The 22,682-nt window shown below is 35.6% G+C and overlaps 1 protein-coding gene across 1 annotated transcript in view; it reads right to left on the reverse strand.

The window, feature by feature from the left end:
• The window catches only part of LOC148651125 (uncharacterized), a 43,972-nt gene extending 24,274 nt beyond the window's left edge, over positions 1-19,698 (reverse strand). The window contains exons 1-2 of the mRNA XM_088601027.1: positions 19,621-19,698; positions 17,028-17,108 (exon numbers count right to left, since the gene is read on the reverse strand). Of these exons, the coding sequence (XP_088457153.1) occupies positions 17,028-17,079 (52 nt within the window). The 5' untranslated portion in view covers positions 17,080-17,108; positions 19,621-19,698. The remainder of the gene's footprint in view (positions 1-17,027; positions 17,109-19,620) is intronic.
• Between the last annotated feature and the right edge of the window lie 2,984 nt (positions 19,699-22,682).

Consider the following 22,682-nt stretch of genomic DNA (forward strand, 5'->3'; position numbering starts at 1 on the left):
TTTATCCAAATTGTCAGTGATTCTTTGGGAGCATAAATTAATTCTATGAATATGATAACAACAACAATAATAATAATATCCTTTAACACAGTGCTCCCCAACAATGACAACTTTGTCCCCAGGTGAGAGGAAAAGAACTTCTGGATATAGTAAATAGTGACTAAACACTTCTCTTCCACGTGCACTTGATGTACTGTCCACAGCATGAGCAGCTCATCACAGAGGCATACTAGCTCACTGATAGCTGAATCCTAGACTGCTCATTTAACACATTTTTATATAAATGTTGCATCAAAAAGTAAAGGGAGAAGGTTTTGTTCTGTGCAAATCTAGGTCAGAACCACTTTAGTTAAACCTTTCCATACAAATTCTTGGTTTTGTGCACACATCATAGCCAAGGTTTTTTTATGGACGACTAAAATTTCTCCTACATGTAAGTCTGGTGGCTTAAAGCTGCCTGGCAAGCCACAGGGCCACTGTTTAGCAGGAAGCCAAGAAAATCTTGACTGAATTTCAATTCTGCAATCCTCTGTGGCGCTGAGCTGATGACATACTGTTGCAGTGATGTGATTCAATCTCTGAGCAGTCCTACCCAGTAGTGGAGATTACATTCTGAGCCACTAGGAGCCCCCAATTTCCCTTTAATCTTTTAGTCTGATATTAAAGAATTTTTAATAGAATAAAAAATGTACATTAATTTATGCTTATATGTTGAATAACTTAAGCCTATTTGCTAAAAAAAATCTTTATTGTAGTAAAACATTCATTTTTATAAGCAATAGTTACTATAGTAGGCAACAATGATTATTTCTGCACTTCTGCAAATATCTATACGTGAATTTGTGTTAAGCCATGTAAACCTTTATTTCTTAACCTGATTTTCTACTTACAGTATGATACCAGTTTGCCTCATATTTTTAGTGATATATTTTAAATTAAATAATGCAATTTTCTACATTGGTTTACATTCCAAAAGTTTTATGTTTTGTGCAGGAAAATTATTTGGCTCTGACCAAAGTTTTTAATGCAATTCAAAATGCTTTGCAGAATAAAAGATCTTGGAGACTGCACAGTAAAAAAAAGTTAAGCTTTTCGAAAACTTTAAGTAAGAGAAAAAAGATTTATGAGCCTGAAGATTTATGGAGCCATATGGTATTTCGAGACAGTGCAGACTATGTGGTTTGACAATTCAAAGATTTCCGTGCTATAGATTTAATTAAACAAATTAAAGTCTTAATTTCTTTTTTCTTTGCAAGAAAAAGACATACACTAAACTACAAAAATCTGAGGTTAGCTTCTTCATCTTCAACCCTATCAAATTCCTTCTGATTTGTTTTTGGATTTGTTTTGACAGTTGGAAACCTTTGACCTGGGCCTATTAAGTGTTTAAGCCAAGGGTTTGGCTGAAAGGCACCTTTAGACATGAGGTTTCATTCTCCTCTAGCCAGCTCTTTCCTTGCACGAATATACGACTCTCAACTTTCTTTCATGTGTCTGTGTGCATATGCACATTAGAATGTTGTCGGGACAAATCAGATCAAAGGCCTATTAAGCATGTTTGAAAAATTCACATCCGCACTACAGATCAGGAAGCCTTCTTTTCATGGAAATCAATATTATATTGTGGCAACCCCCACATATACTTACTTCAAAGAGCACAGACGCATGGTCTCGATTTCAAAAGAAAATGGTGAAAAATTGGAACAGGATGCAGTTTTTTTTTGTTATTTGAGCCTATTTTTAACCTGATTAGCCCCTTTTAATTTCTTTCAGTTGTTTTTATTTCAAACTTACTGTTAACCACAAACCTATTTGCTAGGACTATGTTTACTAATTATTTTCAATCATTAAGCATATCATTAAGCTTTGGCACCTCGCTGCATGTATCTTTCAGGTGGGCACAAAATTCCTTAATTAACGCAATGCTGCAGTTGTGGGACTTAAGTGAAAAATCTTGAAGTCTTTATTTTTGTGATTTGGCTTTTTTATAGTAAACAACACTGTGATTGTGGTGCTGGTGATACTAAGCTAAATTAATTCCAAACCACTTAAATATAAAAGAAAAAAATATTTGCTTTTTAAATTGCAAAAGAGGAAACTAGTATACTGCAAACAAGGAATCAAAATTACAAACTAATAACACTGATTTTCCAAACAGAAAGCAATACAGCAAATTTTGTCATTTTCTCACTGTTTTGGACTGTTCACAGAAAACAGACCTTGAGGTACAAATAAGGTGTCAAGTAGAGAAACAGCCAATGGTTCTTAGGGCACCTACCATATTGCCATGAACCATCTGTTTGAAATCAAAACATAAACGTTTTTATAATTTTACAGTATACAACTACTGCAGAAATAGTGTGATTTGGATTTTCTTTCAAATTATCTTTTGACTGGAGGTTAAAGGCTTTAATCATTTTTGTGGGATGCTAAAAATATATACTATCACAAACATTTGAGTGTATTTCATTTCTAGCATTATAACTTGCCTGTTAAAATCTTAAGATATGATACAGTACTGAAAACATTATGCAACTTTTACTGACTTGGGTAACTTAAAATAATCTGTTTATAATAATAGCTTAAATTTATATAGCGGTTTTCTGGACACTCCACTCAAAGCGCTTTACAGGTAATGGCAACTCCCCTCCACCACCACCAATGTGCAGCATCCACCTGCGACAGCAGCCATAGTGCGCCAGAACGCTCACCACACATCAGGTATCAGTGGGGAGGAGAGCAGAGTAATGAAGCGAATTCATAGATGAGGATTATTAGGAGGCCATGATTGGTAAGGGCCAATGGGGAAATTGGCCAGGACACCGGGGTAACACCCCTACTCTTTTCGAGAAACGCCCAGGGATTTGTAATGAGAATCAGAACCTCGGTTTTACGTCTCATCCGAAGGACGGTGCCTGTTTACAGTATAGTGTCCCTGTCACTATACTGGGGCATTAGGACCCACATAGACCACAGGGTGAGCACCCCCTGCTGGTCCCACTAACACCTCTTCCAGCATCAACCTTAGTTTTCCCCAGGAGGTCTCCCATCCAGGTACTGACCAGGCTCACACCTGCTTAGCTTCAGTGGGTTGCCAGTTGTGAGTTGCAGGGTGATATGCTGCTAATCATGTTTAGAACATGATTCCAGTGTTTTTGTCCTTAACAAAAAGGAAATATACTAAGTTCTCACAACCATGTACTCATGTAACAGTCTCATTCCTCCATGCTGATTTGTAAGAAAGTAAATCTAGTTTGAAATTGGGCATAAAATACTACTTTTATTCATGTAAATTGGAAAAATTTATATCAGGATTGATTACAGTATCATATAAGATCACTTTATTAGCCATATACAATTTAATTTTAAAAAAATAAAAAACTTTAGGAAAAAATTTGTCTTTTCACATACCCCAGCTTGCTCTCCATGAGACACAGACACACAGACAGGGAGAGAAGCTTGGGGTCAGAGCGCAGGGTCAGCCATTGTACAGCGCCCCTGGAGCAACTGGGGCTAAGGCGCAACGGAGTAGGATTCCTCTGCCGGCCGCGGGAATTGAACCGGCAACCTTCCAGCCACAGGCGCAGATCCTTAGCCACAGTGCTACTGCTCAGCCAAAAAAGTTTCTTTATTACTGTGGATTATATACCCTTTTTAATTGCTTATTTGCATCATGAAATATAACAAATCACCATATTTGCAAACTGTGGATCTGAACCTGCACCCCCAAAGTGTGGATGAGGACCAAAGCTGAACTTGTATTCAAAATTTCTGTTGAATTCAGCATCTTCCCTGAGTTTTTAGACTGTGCATCTTCTTATTATTAAAGTGGTTAACAAACTCCAAATGCTATGCCCAACAGTTCCCCACACACACACACATGTGCTCATATTTTTCTACAAGGCCTTTTCTGGACTAAATACTGAAGCAAATTGTGCAGCTGTTACAGCTATCAGGAGTTTAATCGACATGGCCAAGGTTTTCTTAAGCTTTTCAAAAAGAAGTTTGCGTGACTGCACTGGATATTTAACTGCCCCCAGCCCAAAACCCTCCCACCTAATTTGGGAAATTACAGCACAAAAGAAATAGACAGTAAATTTATTTGTATTTCAGAAACCACACTTTACACAAGCTGAAGATAGGATTCCTTTCATCCTGTTGCAGTATTATGAAGAATGTGCAAGTGCTTAAGAATGCAATAAAGGAAAATCCAGTGTTCCCCTTATGCAAGGACAATTACTAACTGAGCATCTGTTTGGTAATGAAACTTAATAATAACTGGTGTTAAGACAGTTTTACACCCTACATCTTGCCAGGAAACATTTTCAGACAGATCAGGTTGCCACAGCCCATGTCTCTCAGTCTTTAAACACAGGTGAGACCTCACATGGGCACTTTTAATGTGAAAGCTTATACAGTAGGTCTTCTCATGCTTCTTTATATTGCACATGCAATGTCCTCCATTCTTTTCCTAGTTTCATTCCTATGTAACTGTGGTTGTCTTGTTGCTTTTTGACCAATAATAATTACAAAAAAGCCACAGAGTGTTCCTGAATTTAAACACAGATGTACAGCATTTTAAGCACTCTAAATTTTTTACATACATCTTAAGTATTCTAAACAGCATTTTAATGTATTTAAAACATCCATGGCCATTTGTAAGAAACTAACTTCCTTCAGAAGTTTTAACATTTTATATATTAACATGGTATTAAAACATTTTATGAAATGTCTGTGCTTCAAAACTAATTCCACTACTACTGATTTTTAACATGCAGATTTAAGTTCATTTTTGGTTTCGGTAGTGTGAATCAGCTTGGATTCACAGAATACTTATTTTAGTAAATATATGTTGGTGGCATTTAAGGCTATGTTATCAATATAACCTTAAAGAAAAAAAAAGCAGTAAAAAAGTAAAAAGAGACTTTTTAACAATGTGCAATTTAATAACGAGTATACTGTTACCTTTGTGTAATATGCACGATATGTAACTAGTGTATTACCCACACAATATTATATATTATAAGATATAGTTTCAGAAGAGCAACAGGAAAAAACAACACCAACCTAGTCAATTGTTTTATCTTTCAGGAATTCATCCAAGTAAGGATAATGCAGAAAAGCTTGTAAATGTATTTAATTCTCTTTTAATCAAATTCAATTTGACAATATCAACTGATATGGTATTGTAATACAAAATGCAGTTAATAACACAAAGCATTAGCTTATAAAAATAAATCTTTTCTTTTAAATATATGAATAGAATTCACTCAGAGTTACAACAGTTGCTTGCCTTCTTTACCATTTTTAAACAGTATCTGTAGAAATGCATTTAAACTTAAAGATTCTTCACTCAGATTTTTAAGAGATGTTGTGAATTGTTTGAAACAAAATACAAAGTACAATTTCAAATGTATATAAATTATTTCAGGCACATATGTACAGGTATGTCCTAATTTTTTTGTTCTTTCTTTAAAATGTCTCAGTGGAACAATAAGTGAATAGTTGGAAGTCCCATATTACATGCTTTATGACTCGGTGAATGATTCCATTCACTTTTTATTTCGTGTCATACTAAAATCATAGAACTTCTGAAAATATAAGACTTTGGTTGGTAGCTATTCTTCACATACCAAATGTACTATATACTTTAATTGTCAACACTTTTGAAATGTTTTTTTTTTTCCTTTGCATTCGGCCTGTGTGTTAACACAGAATCAACAGATTATCATATTTCTTTCAGGAGGCCAAATACTGTACACGTTTGCCTTTAAAGTATGGATTACCCACAAAAAAATGAGATTAAACATATAAAGCAACTTCACTTATGTAATATAAAACACAATTCTTCTCAAATCTCAGGTGGATTTCCTTGTTTGTAATATTTTCCTGGGTCTTTCTTAAATGGAATGCATGACATGTATTCCAAACTGAATTATTTTGATTAACTTGCAAGGTATTTGCAAGCTACTTCAACACATGTAAAACCTACAGAATCAATTAACTATGATACTGTGCATCATTTATAATAAAAAAAACACAGGGAGCCCATCCATTGCTGTACGAGGTACATCTCAGTGTTGGATTATAAAGTGTGGATTATTGTAATATGGAGATTAACTTTTCTGTGGAGGAATGGATTCAAATCCAACCCTAGCACAAAAAAAAAAAATGTTTAGATCTCTGCCCACTGCAATTGAAGGACAAGCTGCCAGTAGCACCTGGGCGCATTGTTGTTTTAATGATTCCGACTCCCCCCAAGAATCAACAAACTTGTAGAAGTACCAGGTAACACAATACTTAATGTTCACTATACACACAAAATAAAAGAAATACTTTTAATGCAATGTACCACGTACCGTCTATGCTATGTAGCATCCCACATTCAGATCCAAACTGATCTGCCGGTGGCATGTTCAACACCTTTTCAAGTCCCTCCCATGAGAGAACATTTCTGATGCAGGCACCTATATAGACAGCCTAGTTGAGACGCTCCGTTTCCTTGAGGCCTAAGTCAGGGGATGCCAAATTTGTGTATAATGTATGTTGGATTAACTTTTACATAGCAGCAAATCTAGCATATGATTAATTGCTTGGGTGCAGCCATGAGACAAATCACTAAATATAATGTTTAAAAGTAATATAAATTAAGTGTACTGTGTATTTAAATAGTGGCCTAGTTGTGAAGTGCATGTACTGTAATTGTTTGTGGGAGTGCTACAGTGAGCAGCAGATAGATTTTTCTATTACAATATCTTTTACAAAATTATAGAATAAAGAGAGAAATCATATGATCTATATGCTTCTCTTTAAAACTCATGTTATTGTTAAGTATTTAAAACCAACTGTGTAAAAAAGAAAAATAAAGTAATAAAAGTTAAAAAGTGAAATGAAATCAATACAATCTTTACCTACAGCATCTTTATTTTTCAATAAGTGACTTTCCAAAATTTAAAAAGGGTGGCTATAGGTCCTGAAACAGGTGACTGTCTTTGCACTCTCTAATTGCATCTCTGACATAATTACCTACTGTAGATAACTCAATACTTCCTTCATTTAATCTGCAACCAGACTGAAGTCATTCTTCTCGGCACCTCCCATCAACTATGTAAGCCAATGCAGTATCACTATCTGTGGATGGCACTGTACTTGAATTTCAATCTAAAATTAAGCATTTAGGGGTGGTATTTGATCCAGGCATGACATTTGACTCACATGTGCAAAATATTATAAAAGCATCATTCTTTGATCTCCTATATTGTCTCTGACTGGAGCAGAAAAGTTGGTCAACATATTCATTTTTTCTAGAACTGATTAAAGTAGTGCCCTACACACTGGGGGTATCTACTAAACCCACACTGAACAAAGGACGTCCAGAATTCTGCAGCCATCATCCTGATCAAGTCATGTGCAAGTGATCACATTACTCCTTTTCAGGTTTCCTTGCTCTGGCTTCCTATCAGGTTTTGTGTTGACTTAAAAATCCTCATGCTCATCTGAAAGGCTCTACATTATGGAAGCCCATTTCCACCAGGAAGTAAAAAAAAACATGCTTTGGTATCTCACAATTCCGACTTAAAATCTCAGAATTGCAACTTAAAAATTCAGAATTAGAACTTTATAACTCACATTTGCCACTTCTAAATGCCCACATTTCATTGTCTGTCCTCTTGTTATTGAAACGGATTCGGGTTCTAGGGCTTGTGCCCTCGCTGCTCCCACCCTAGTTCACGCCTCAATGCATTGGCTCGAACCCAGGTCTTGCCAGCTGAGCTAAAGAAGACTTTCTTTAGCCCTGGCGGCCAGCATCCCTGTTATGCGCAGGGGAGGGCGGTGCTGTCGACACACTGCAACCAGATCGTACAACCTGAATATTGGCCATTCCATTACACTATATTCATAAATCATAAAGGAGCTTTTATGGAATCCCATTTCCATCAGGGAGGCTTCCATAGAACCTGGATGGAATAGTGGACGGTGGGCTTTTTAAAAAAGTTTTTATGTAAACACCAGAAATACAAAAAAGGAGACAGAATATGAAAAAGATACAGAAATAGACACTTCACATCCAGAGGAATTCACAATTATAAAAGCTGAAACTAAGTTTTTACATATTACATACAACTTTTTACATATTTCCATTGTATGTCTTGCATTTTGATTCTTTAAATTTCTAATAGAATTTAAGTAAAAAAGGAATTGTACTTTAAAAGCATTAATAGAGGGAGCAGTATTACACCATTCACTTTTGTGGATGAAGTATTTCGCCAACATAATTAACAGATTAATAATAAAAACATATCCTTTATCCAAATCAGATCTAAATATAAACATATAAAATATCAAAATATTTAAATTTAACATTTACCTTTAAATGTTTAACGATAACATTTTTTAAATCTATCCAAAACAATTTTGGTACAATTCCTTTTTTACTTAAAAAAGAAAGTCTTCTTTAGCTCAGCTGGCAAGACCTGGGATCGAGCCAATGCAGTGAGGCATGAACTAGGGTGGGAACGGCGAGGGCACAAGCCCTAGAACCTGAACCCATAATAATAAGAGGACATACAATGAAATGTGGGCATTTCAAAGTTGTAAATGTGAGATATAAAGTCGGAATTCTGAGATAAAGTTGCAATTCTGAGATACCATAGCACTTCTTTTTTTTTACTCCCTGGCGGAAACGGGCTTCCATACTACATGGCTTGGCACCTCAATACTTATCCGACTTATTATTTTCCTACTCTGCACCACACAACCTTTGTCTGGCCCTAGTATAAACTGCATTTTTTTGCCAAAAGGCCAAAATTTAGGCTAAAGTGGTTTAAGTGTTAAAAGTTCCTAATAAAAAAAAAGTTACAGGTGTGTTAGACATTTCTAGCAACATGTGGAGATAACCAAAACCATATATACTGATGGAAAATGAAACAAAACATTTTCTGGAATGAGAATACTATAGTTATAGCTTATGTACTTTCACAAAAAGTTGTCAATTTGTTTTAAGCCCTCTGACCAGCAATACAGCTTGTGCAGTGAGACATTGCAGCATGCCAATCACATGGAAGCTCGTGAGGTGCACTTTTACCCAATGAGGTCCAGGTGGAACAATGCCTGATCAGGTCACCTTTAAAAAGGCCTTAATTCAAAGCTTAGGTCACTGCAAGAAAAAGGCCTCACTTAGTCAGTTTTCTGTGTATTACATAATGCCTTGAATGTCACCATAAGCAAGGGAGAGGGACATTGGCATGCTGCAGGCAGGCATGTTATATGCCAGCATTTCCAGACACTATGGAATAGGCCACTCCACTGTGTCCCAACTGCAGAGAAGGTTTCAGCAGACCGGAAGGACAGATGACCGTCCAAAACACATCAGACTGGTCCACCTGAGAGATAATTTCAGATCTGCCACCCGTACTGCTGCTGAAACTGCCAGCAGACACAATGTCCGCACCAGTGACAGGACAGTGAGGCTCCATGTTGCTGGCGACCTGTCAGCGGTCCTCTGCTCACACCTCCTAGACGTCTCACCTGACTAGCTTGGGCCAGACAGAGGCTGCAATGGACTTGTCAGCAGTGGCATCAGGTCCTCTTCACGGATAAGTCACTCTTCATCCTGTTCCATGCAGACAGGAGGGCCAGAGTGGAGGTGGAGGTGTTGCATTTTTTTTTCCATCAGTATATTAAGAAGTTGTGATAGTTGTGCTTTCACAGAGCTCTAAGAGTGGATCTAATTTACTATAATATATAGCTTCAAAATAAAGTGTGAGAAAAAATTGCTAAAGTGCAAGAAAAATACAAGAATGGTAATACAATTAAATTAAAACCAACATCACAAGACCATCTAAAAAAATAATTCACAAGTTTTCATTCTGAAAAATAAAAGCACTTTATAAATTCTATGTGAGCTGCTTCTCATGAGTTCTTTTAACAGTTACTATCGTTTTATTTTTAATGTTCACAATAATGTTATAGAGAATTTCTTATTCAGTGAATATTGTTTTTCCAGTATTGAGTGCTTGAATCAACTGATTGTTAAAAACATTTTATTACCAAATCACTGTACAATACATAAGTTTAGTTAATAAACACTTAACTTAAACCCATTATTCCTCAAATGATACTTATAAAGCTGCATATAATTCCTATAAAATGTTTGAATGAAAAAGGAGTTCCTTGTTGATGTATAATGTACAGTAGATACAGTAGCCTCTATATAAACTGAATTTTTGCAGATATTTTTATTTATCTTCACTATTGAATGTAAAACCAGTTAAAATTGTAAAAATCTATTAAATAAATAAGCTGTGACACTGATGAGTGGACTCTTAACTGTAGTTCTAAGGTTTCTTTTGGCATAGATATCAAAAGGAAATTGGTGGGTTGTGGAAAAGTAAAGCATGGTTTCTGAACGTTATCTTAATAATGAAAACCCCATCTGGTTCACATCAAGCTGTTGAAAAATAAAACACCTAAAAAGGACAGGCCTAGCCAAGTGAATTGTAAAACACTGCATCTTTGCAGTGATTTTGCTTTCACTTAAATATCTCATACACTATATACATTTTTTGGTAAGATGGTTATCTGGTTTGTTCACCATCTCTTTCTTTTTTTGTACTTTCATTGTTAGGTCAGTAAACGGCATAACATACAAAGAAAGGTCACCAGCTGCATGTCTGTGGCTTGTTAAGCTAAAGAATGCTATAATTCCCTACCAAAACACAGATAAGGATAGAAATGTTAATGCTAGCCCCTGCTCTGCATGGCTGATTTCAACTCATGTTAATAAATTCCCCATTTGCTTTTGTCATGGGTGATTTGCATGATAGGAATTGCTTTAATTATAGAAGAGTTAAAGTGACTCATTGATTCTTTTCCCCTCGGACGTCCATAATGGGGCCAGGGAAGACTAGGTAAAGGGCCAGAGACAAAAAGCAGCTGTGGCTCTGGAGGTATCCTGCCGGAAAACTGGAGTTTACTTTAATTGGTTTGAGGAAGGGCGGAAAAGAAAGGGTGAGCGTTGATTGATTATTTGCTTTCTAGTAAGGAGTGAAAAGCCTCAGATCAGTGCCGATTAAGCTGCTGAGAGATTATGCACTACTTAAGCTTTTGAAGCAGCAATGGGTATGTGTTTGATACTACCAGAAAGTGTACCCCATAAGTCACTAATTCATTAACGCCTACTGATCTCACCACCAGTTCTTCTTTCTGTAAAGCTTTTCTCTATTTAAAAAAAAAATCACATCATGACGCGGTATTAAATCTTTTTTTAAATACTCTGTTTTTCTTCTATTTCTAAATTTGTACTATAGCACGTATTTTGATTAGACTTTTTATAGAAAAAGTTTTGCAAATCATTTGTTCAAAAAAGTTAAATTTATATTTTAATTTTAATTGGCTGAATTGAACTGAATTGGCATTTATGGATTTTCCATTGTTAGAAACATTTTTCATTTCAATTGTTTTGTACATAATTCCTATATATATTCAAAATATCTTCTTTACACTTTTTGTACACTAAATCCCACCTACCTTCCATGTAAACTAATTATACAATCATACTCGACTCACTTTAAAACAGTAATGAATGGTGGTCTTATTCCTTCTAGTCCAGTTTATGGCATATGGCAATCTTATGCTTTATTTAACATTATTCTTGAATCATGGATAGTTGTGTTCAGAAAAATACAGCAGAAAATGACATTTCAGTAGTAAATATTATTTATAATTAAGTGGGCTGGCCAAAGGAGTATCTGCTTGAATTCTGTCACGAATACACCTGCCTTCTCATAACCAAGATTAAGAGGCTTGAGCCTTGTCAGCCTGGATAAAGTGGTATTTGTATGCTAATCAAATAAATCAATCCATACTACTATTAAGATTAATTATTAAAAAAGAATTCCTTAAGAAAATGGAACTATGGGATCTTCCCAGACTTAATTTTGAAAAGATACTGTAGATATAACTTGAGCTTGTAGGGATTTGATATTTTTCATTTTGAACAGCAATAAAACAGAAGACTATTACAAGATGTCGCCCCCTGGAACTATGGGGCTGATCATGGAGGTGTTACAGACCCAAGAGCAAGGGCATGACAATAAAGGGGGAGTGGCTGGCACACTGCACCACTGGTGCTAGGCAGGCTAGCGCAGAACACAGCCAGCCCATATGGGATTGTCTGGACTCCTAGGGGCCGGGCTGTCATGTCTGGAGCTTCGAACCTGCAAATGGGTCTGGAATTCCTAAACTGGGCCAAAGTGGAACTCAGGGAAGGAGTGCAAGGATGACAAGCACAGGAAGGGGATAACCACTAGGGTCAGACGTTGTGCTTTGTTCCAAGGTGCAGTGCTGAGGGGTCCAGCTCTGGGGTCAGGCATGTAAAGACTACGCCAGTGCATGCCTCCAGAGTGGATTAAGGAGGCACACCAGAGACCAAACTGAGAGAGATGCCTACTGAGTCCGGTCTGAAGCTGGGTCCTGGCCTCCCTTCCCCACATAGCAGGCTGGAGGAGAAAAGTGTTCCCAGGTGGAGTCCAGGAAATTCAGGACACAGGAAAACAGGAACAGGAAGGGTTTTGTTGGGAAATGCTGGGTGTGAAGTAGTACTGCAATGCTGGATCACAGAGAAGAGACTACACGGGGTTAAAATACCCCAGAGCACCTGCTCCTGTGTGACTTCTCACTGCAGCCGGGTACTTTGCAGACCCTGCCCCCCTTGATAATCAGTGCAGAGCTGAGGCTTGGCCTGGGGCCACTATGGCCGCAACAAACCCTGCTCCATCACCACAGGGTGGACACAACAGCATCTGCAGCTTCACAGTGGGGCATCACAGTGGGGAAGATATAAGAAAGTCTATACTGAATAATAATATCACAGAACTAAAATCCTTTGCTTCACTCTCTGTGTTTAATAAGCCCAACATTCAACAAGGGTATTGTGACACAGCGGAATTATCCCCCATCATTTGACTTGGGTAGTTCCCACTAGAGGTCTCAAGATAACAGGGAACGCGTCTCTCTCTCATTCTCCTCCCTGACAGCCAGGTGGAACTAGCTAATTAATTACACCTGCTTTCCTAATTGAATGCCTAATGCTAGATACTCACATGGCTGTTGCAGGGTTTAACTCAGAATCTCACGTGTAGCACTCCAGCTCATGCGCAAACTCTTTCTCTCCCTAAACAAGAGAATTGAACTCTCCCCTTTGAGCATAACTGCTTGCCCTTAAAATCTTAAATCAACAAGATAGCTACAGAGCCATTCTACACTGACCCTCTTCCTCCTGCAGGGGTATTGACCTAAAGCCAGCGTAAAACACAGTCCTGATATCCAAACACTGTCACAGTATGTTCAGTTTTGCTTGACTGTAAAAAAACAGACTATCCTGTTTACCTGAGGTTTTTAAAAGTAACATTCATTGTGCCAACCACTGGCATAATAAACCCAGGCAACCAATAGAATAGTAAATGATATTGTAACATTTGAACTGATTCTTTTCACAGTGATATTGATGTAGAAAGCCACAGGTTTAGAATTCAAGTTCAAATTTGCATTAATGTCATAACTCAGTGAATTGAACATCCGTTTATGCTCCCTAGAAAGGCAAAAGACAATCAGGATGAATTAGAGGTCAACAGGTATCTGCAATGACAGTCCTAGTCTATTCATTCATACCATATAAGATGTCGCCTGTGTGGTTAGAGAAACAATTTCAAACTCGTTTCCATCTAAACTCCCCCAGCCTTCACGCCTCTCAGTTGATTAGTAAGTATAACAAATGTATCATCTGCATGCAAACTGGACTAGGAAAAAAAGAAATTGGCCTTTTCACATAAAATTATTTAAGGTTTAAAGAGAACAGCTTCTGACACTTTTAATTATTTGCCTCTGTTACAAATTGCATTTCCCTTCCACATTTGGCATTCTTGCAGATGCAAGTTCAGCAGATGTTGACTAAATGTGATGTGTCACATCTCATGTTAGTTGGCTGTGTTGATCACTGAAGAATTTTCAAATCAGAAACACATTGCTGTGTAAATGTGAAGTGCTTCTAGATATTTAAATCAAGTCTCAAGCAATTTAGGTTCATGAATTAGAAGCTGAAATAAAAGAAGTGAACTCTGACAAGGAAAAGCTAAGAAATACTATAGAATATACTATACAAATGTGACCAGTTTTTTAAAAGAAATTATAGTAAAAAATAAAACAATAGATCTACCTACAGCACTGGATATGCAAAACGTAAAAGTAAAAACTTAAGACTTTCTACTCTTTTTATTTTTTAAGGTACAAGTAATGACTTACCAAAACTAGTATGTGTTCATCTTAAATCAATAATTGAGACTTAAACTTTTTGAACAATATATTACAGATGTTTTTTTTACTTAAACTAATTTACATTTGAAATAATTCATAGAACTGTACATTTTACTGAAGTGCATCGCTTAAGGATAGAACAACAGTGTTTACCTGGGACTTGAATCTACATTTTTTCTATTTCAAATAAAGAACTGTAGCCACTCCTAACCTGGAACATGACTTTCATCTAATTATTTCATCTATATAAATGTCAAGAAAAGTTGAAAAGCAAGGTAGGATGACACAAATCCTGTTAAAATCTACAGAAACAGTGATATGTTTTTCATCACCTATTCATAATACACAGAATAATTAAAGAAAACATTATTCCTAATTGATTTTAACACAACTGAATATCCCATTCATTATGAGTCTTTAATGGTGATAATAATCCTTTGGAACTAGAAAGTGGCTGCAAACCAGAAGGAGCACATGACTGGTCTTTTGGATTTGTTCTTGGAAATGCCTGAAGGACTGTCGATCAAATTCTATCCAAGGATGAACTGAACATACCATTCCCACCTAAAGAGCACAGCATGAAGTTTCATTTCTTAAATCTATATAATTGAGCAACAAATAAATGCAGCTATGCTGATGTATTTTCCTGTCAAGAAATACAAGTTCATTATAATATTCTGAAATACAGTTTTCCAATGAATTATGCCCAGATTCACAATTGATATGTATATCCATAAATATTTCAATATTTTTACAGACTTTACAATAGGAAAGGGAGAAAAAATAATACAAATAAGGTTCAGATATGATTGATTAATTTGAAATAAACCTTTTATTTAGTCACTTGCTATAATTTTTCACAAGAAACGAAACTGCACCTGGTAGTATTGAAAGATTGATTTAAAATGTACCAGTGTCTTTACGTTTGGGTCCATAGAGCACAACATAATAGAGAGATTTGTTGTGTTGCCAATTACTGGGTTGTCAGTGTCTTAGTGATCTACAGAATAACAGATGTGAAAGAGATACGGGCAATAAGCTTAGGAAAGCTGATACTAGCACATGAGGATTTGTAGATTTTGATTTACCATTTTTTATCTTTGGACATTTAAGAGCAGATAACATGCTTCATTTCATTTTTTTTTCTTTGGGAAGAATGAAACCAGCCACTGATGCCTATTATTTTTGAATACTCTATTTTGCAAAACCTATTTACAAAAATGTCTAGTAGACAAGTATATTGTTTTTATATTAATACCTGAATATTCTTACTGGGCTTGCTTCTTGTTATAAAAGATACCAGCATCAAGTCTCACAAATCCATAACAGATTTTATGGATCTGTACTAGAACTAGTTTTTTCTAATTTTAATTTATATACTGTACTGTATATAAATTGATGTAGTTAGTAAACTAGTCAGGTTTGCAAATTATATGAAAAAGGAGTAAGAAGTGTTTATGTTGACATTTTTTTTCCTGTGAATTTGGGAAAGCAATAAACAGAAGACAAAATGATAGGATAGTCAAACTATAGAATTTAAATCCAGACATTTTGTGTTAAAATTCTATAATATACACTACTAGAAAGACATAATTTAAAATATTGTGTAAAATATTGGTCACCACATTCTAGAAATACATATTGTTGTTCTAAAATCAGTCCAGAGAAAATAACCAGATTCATTCTGGTGTGTACACTGACAGACTGGTGGAACTGACTTTTGTTAGCCTTGTACAGAGAAAACTCTGAGGGAATATGATACAAGTTTCCACAATCCTCAAAGGATTGACAAAGTCAAGCCTGTGGACATCTTCATAATAAAGCAGTGAAACACAGGCCAGAGGACACAAATGGAACTATATGCAACTGCATTTAAAACTGAGAACAGGAGGCATTTATGTAAGAATATGGATCAAGCTACAAAGCTATGTTGTTGAAATTGTAATCTAGGTTTCTTTTAATAACCCTTGAATCAATGAACTACCAAATGAGCTGGACTCCTGGACTAACTCACAGTTATAACCATTCATACTGTAAGTTTTATGTGGTGTTAATTAATGACACTAGCTGATTTGTTACTTACACTTCTGGTTATTTGCTTTTCCACTCAGTCTTTGATTTAAAAAAATACTCCGGTTCAAACTTCCAAAAGCTTCAGCATACAGTATTTCATGTAGATGGGAATATTTCAGATATTTTCACAGCGTGTGTTGTTTTTCCTTTTGCTTAAGTCCAATTACATTTACAGTTCAGCTAAGACAATCAATGAAAGACATTGCAAAACCTGGAAATCAGTACAGGTGTGACTTCAGTTGCAAATTTTAAGAACTGATATACAGTACATTTAAAAATCTGCCTCAAATATAAAAGTACAATGAGTCAACCTGTGATTTATAACTTGGCTGGTAGAAAAAAAAAAGCAAAAGCTACATTGTTCCCTAGAATCAGTATAGGGAACGACTGCTCAGACTATACAGTACATCAGAGTCTGACCACTTCGTGCTTTTCTTGCATAATGTTTTCATTTACAGTATAAAGGTTCACAATTCATTTAACCCTTTCACCATACTCCCTCTAGGGTCCACTCCTGTTGTTTTGATAATTATGAGCTGTGTATCAGGTTGTGAAAGACTTCTCTTGTCTGTTTCTCAAAGCAAAATTGTTTTAAAATATTTATTGAATGCATCGTCATGATAAAATGTGTCTCAACTCACTGAGTGCCAACCCCCCGGCTGTAGGATGAGGAGGCTGCATGGGCCCCCCCATGCAGAGTGAGAGGTTAACGAATAGGGCAGCTGCAAATGTGGAGATTGGGAGGAGCAGAAGGGATGCAAATGAGAAAAGTCTTACTGGTTCTATTTACAGTTTTTCTAAGTTTAAGAAATGGCATCATACGGTAAATGATTACAAGTCAAAGCGCCTGAGATTACATTCTTCTTGGCGTCATCCCTCCAAGATTTTGTTGTAAATTCTATTTCAAATGATTGTGGTGAGAGATGATGTCAAAATAAAATTAGTAATGATAGGAATGATACTATACGTCTTTATATTTCAAGATGACAAGTCAGATTTTTTTGGTTGTTTTCATCATTTGGTTTGGACAACCTTGTTTGTAAAGTAGCCATTTTTGTACTGTTGGGTGCACTCCATCATGCAGGATATTCACTAGTCCTGTAAGTTTTCTTGTTATTCTTTCTTGTAAAATGTAATTATGGATATACAATCAATAGTTTTATCCCATTTCTAATAGCAGTGGTATCTCACTACATAGCTTTTCTCTATCCTCTTTCAAGTCTGTGTTTGAAGAAATAAGCAAAAAGTTACTTGGTTACTCTAGTCTCACATGCTTTATCTTTCTTAGTCTAGCTTTTGAATGCTATCTGTAGCTTTATGACTGAGAGGAGAATTTAACCTGTTACAAGGGATAACATTTTCATGGATAGAATTAAGATAAAATGCCAGTAAATATGCTGTTACATATTATAAACGTAAAATAAAAATTTGCATAAATCAATAGTTTATGGAATGTTTTCTGTTCTTTATGGGAGTCCAAGTAAGATTTAAAATATAATTCAGTCTGCAATTGTTTTCCCTTCATCATCTTGGCTGAACTCTGCTGCTGATTTCATGGATCTATATTACTTCATTCTTGACAAGAATCAAGCAATCTTAACAACAGCTGTCACATATTTTATTATTGTGGTCAGGCTAGTACAGTGTATCTTTAAAAATAAGTAAAACTATTTTTTCTCCTTTAGGCAACAACCTTAAATATTTGTCTTTCTATGAGTTACAACATTAATGCGGAGAACAAATTGAACAGGAAAGTCACTGCATGGCTTGTTTTTGAAAAGATGAAAAGCAAATGTTTAAGAAAATATACGCCTCAACATGTAAAGAATTTCCTTCATAGATGCAAGCAAGCTGTGAAGATGAAAACTTACTTGTTCCAGCATTACAGGCACACCATCATAGGATTTAGATATTTGGACAGGCCACAGTTTGCTTTATAACTTTTATAACCTCTTAATATATATATAGTTTTCATTGCTTCTATAAACCCATGCCATTGCCATAAACTTTTTTGGGTTTGTTTTTGCCTAAGTGGCATTGCTTCATTGAAAAGTCAAGTTAAAGATCAAAGCTGATGAAAGGGTGTTGCTAGAAACAAACTGCAAATAACATTAAATAATACCACAGCAAAGCAGGAACGCAGAATTTCTAAGCCAGAAATGGGGTGGCTTCCAGTATTAAATGGAAACACATGCTGCATCCCAGGAACTGTAAAAATTTCCTTGAGTTCATGTTGAAATTAAACAAGTACAACTGGCGAAATTCCCTGAAAAAAGATGCAAACGTCTTAATGAAACTGAGGTGAACCTCAGGTCCCGAAACAGCAAGCTGAACGTTTTTCTCCCCCCTTTTCTCTGTGCCTCTACTAAAGGGGTTGGAGATATGAATTGTTATATCTTCCTAGTTTCAGGAAATGAACATTTTTATAGGTATTTTGTTTGATAGGCCCCTTCATTTTCATTTCAATGTATCCACTTTTGTTTTCTGTCTTTTTCCATCATTAAATGTGCCTGAAGGCACAGGAAATAACCATGAGTGGATGCCTCAAAGCTAATCTTCAAATGGGTCCATGCACTTCTCTCCTGGGATAAAGTCTTTCAGCAGCATCTACATTAATATAGTTTAGAATCAAGGTTCTTGCTTGGCTATTTTTTCCAATCATATTCAGGGAACAGGCTATCTTCCCATTTTATTTTGAAAAAAAGTCTTTCAATATTTCTCTCTGTGCTGTGTTAGAGGTTATAATGAGTTTCCTGAAAGAACTACATTGCTGTCACTGTATACCTGATAGCAGAGTTTTGTTTCTTATGTATGCAGACAGCACATCTCCCTCATCCAATTGTGATTTCCACTTTCTTCCTTTATTATGAAGCTGAGGATGGCTGTTTACTGGGAGACAATATCATGTTAGAGATTATATAGTGAATGGAATGATGTGACTGGAGACTCCGTTTCCAGATCACCTGGCACTCGTGAGGTATCCACATGAACACATAAACACAGATACGTAAACATTTCACTATCCAAACAAAGGCGATAACGCTAGTTTCCAACGTAAACAAACCAGTTTGGAATTCCGGGGATAGCTTTGCTTTCTCTGTGGGTGTACACACAGAGTAAAGCAAAGTTGTTCCCGTATTATCAAAATTAAACATTAACTCAAACCAAACACCTGTTTTCCTTTGCTTTGCTTTGCTTTAGAAGTGAAATGAACCAAATTGGTGATCAACTCACGTTTCAAATAAATAAGCTGTTCGAATTTCTCACCAGCAAAATAGTTTCTCCCGCAAACTTGTAGGACCCAAACATTGATATGGCAACGGGGGCTGTCTTAGTAGTGCCTGTTTCAGGATTGCGCATGCGTAGATTAATTTGTACGAAGTTACCATTAAAAGGGGGTCGTATTTTCTTAAACAACAGTTATGTTCATAAAAGGAGTTTGATATTTTATTTTTTGTAGTAATATGTTCATTGTTTAATTGTGTACTTAATTGGGAATTGTGTGTATCAGAATTCTGATTATTATTTTGTAAAATTATTTTATTTGCTTTATAGTGGAATATTCTAGGGGGAGGAGTTTAACCTAGAAAAGGAGCTGCCTACAACAATCTATTTTTTATAGTAATTAATGTATAATTGTACTACAGCTTTGTGTTGTTTTTTTTCCTGGTTAGTTTGTATTTTTCACTTTGTTTTTTTGGGGTGTGGACTTTGGGAACACAGTTCCTCGTAATAAACACCATTTCACATCTTTGCAATTGTGGCTGTGCCATCGTTATTGTTATATTCTATCTACGTCTCTAAACTCTGCAAGGAGGAGACTGTGACAAATGGATAGATATTAATGATAGAAGTCCTGGAGTTTGAGTTGAATTTCAAGACAAACTTTAAACCTTTTTGCATTTCATTTATTATATTTTTAATGAATAACTCTTAGTTTACTTCTGTCTGTTTGATGGGACCACATACAATTCTATCTTATTCTGAAACACAAATTTAATGTCAACGCTGATTAAAACTCTTTCAATTCCATTATCATTTTTTTTCTTTGAATGTTCAGTATTTCCACATTTAAAATGGTTTATTTTGACACTTCCTCATACTATGGTCTTAATATGACACAGAATGTGTTGTACATCTGCATATTTATAAATAGTTAATGAACTGACATTTCTAGCATTCAAAATGTAATTTATAACCTTGATATAATTTTTATTACCATGCGCTTACTGGACCTATCTGACCTTTAAATTTGAGAATTTAATAATTTCTCTGCATCCTTGTCTGATTATAACAGTTTAGATGAGATGGGGCTTGTAGTTAAACTGTAACTTTGAATTCATTTGCTTCTGTAGAAACACATTGACTTGGAAGACTGTGCCAATTAATGCACTTTACCTATAATTAAAACTATTGTTTATCCCTTATCAATATGATGTGAGTACTTTTTATGTTACACACAGAAACTAAATGGCTTCTTTATTTTAGTGGTGTGGTGGATTAGCTATGATACTAGCATAATTTTGTTTGAATTCTATTTCAATTTAAATAATAATGGTTGCTTGCATAGTTCTTCAAATTTAAATGACTTTTTTCAAAGAGAATCATTTGATGCATTTATTAAAATATTTTTTTTTATGGCAGAATAACCAAACCTTAAATATTTTAACTACTTCATCAAATACTGGCAAGCAACAGGCCCAAGTCAGGACACAACCTGGACAGGATGCCAGTTCATTGCACTGACACAAACAGAAACTCTCACACACTCACACCAGGGTCAGCTTTTCCTAAGTTGAACCCAGGGCTCTAACACTACAAGGGAGCAATGCTAACCACTGTGCCATGATGCCAGCCTAGAGTAACTTAAATGCAATTTAATTCTGGTGTTAATATTTGAATTGTACACTAGGAGATAAGTTAGGCACATCCCAAATTTTACATCAATATTTTTAAAAGATTAAATGTGGCTTCAATTTCACATACAGTAACAGCAGTAATAGTGTGTTTAACAATAATAAAATCTCAAAGCAGTTTTGTTTGAAGCAACTTTTTTATATACTTGAAGTAGAAGAGTTGTTTATATGTCTATTTTAAATGAGCAAGTTTGGATTGAAATATGAATATTTAATTAGGAGCCATTGTGACCTCTGTTGTCAACATAAATACCCTACCAAGAAATGCTTTTCAATCTTATTTCTTCTTTTTTGATTATCGAAACAGCAGAGTACAGTACATACCTATTGGAAGTTGGACACAGCTGCCACTCTAATTTATGAACAGACAGTGACGGAAGTCACAGCCTGGATTTGAACATGCCATCTGTATGGTTTAGAGTTTATCACATATTCAGGGAAAGGGATCTGACTAAATTAGCCACTAAGCCGTTACCAGTTAGAAATAGGAGATGAAGTTTGAAGTAAAAAAACATTAAAAAGTGCTATACAAACAATAATGTGAATACAGATGAAAAAATGAACAGTGCACTACTGGCATTTTTATTTCTAACACTTGAAACACTATTTGTTGTAACACTATTCAAAGTGTTGATTGAACAACAAAGTGTTCTTCAATAGTCAATTATAGTTCTCAATGCACATTTCAAAATGCTGAATGCATTTCCATAATTTCTAAAACTAAATTTGCAAATGGAAAAAGCGGCATGTTTTGCTTTACAAGTGTTTTTTGTATACTCTCCAGACCTGTACTGAAAGAAATTCATTCTTCAGACTCCTTTTATGAACATTTTAAGCATTTGGTATGACATACCATAAATCAGTCTGGGAGCCAGAGTATTCAAAGCTGACACTTTCGCACTATGTGAGAGTCAATGGGGGAATGAATGCCAACAGAGATTCTGTTCTCCGATAACAGATTGTTGTAGAAGCCTTTTATTCACAATAGATCAAGGCTAATTTCCAATGGTAAATAAATCACCAAGTCAGCAGGTGGTGTAACTAACTGGCGCTTGCTCCCCACTGATACTTGAATTTAATATATATGTTGGAGGTAAAAAGACCCCAAAGTCCCGGAAATCATAAACACACACTGTAAATTATTACAGCTGTTTCTGTTTTCCTTTGCTGTTTCTTTTGGATCCTTGTCACCAGAACACTACCTTTCCTAACTCTTAGTTTGAGGAAGTGGCTGCTGACCCTGTGTTAAAAACACCAACCTTAAAATGAAAATGGCTAAATTGGCTTATTAGAAAAAGATAGGCATGATTCACCAAGTATGAATATTTAAAGAATATTGCATGTCTGATATTTCGGTACTTTAACAATAGATTGATTTGT

This window comes from Lepisosteus platostomus, chromosome 12 (genome assembly GCF_059453375.1).
Source record: "Lepisosteus platostomus isolate fLepPlt1 chromosome 12, fLepPlt1.hap1, whole genome shotgun sequence".
In the NCBI taxonomy this organism is placed as follows: Eukaryota; Metazoa; Chordata; class Actinopteri; order Semionotiformes; family Lepisosteidae; genus Lepisosteus; species Lepisosteus platostomus.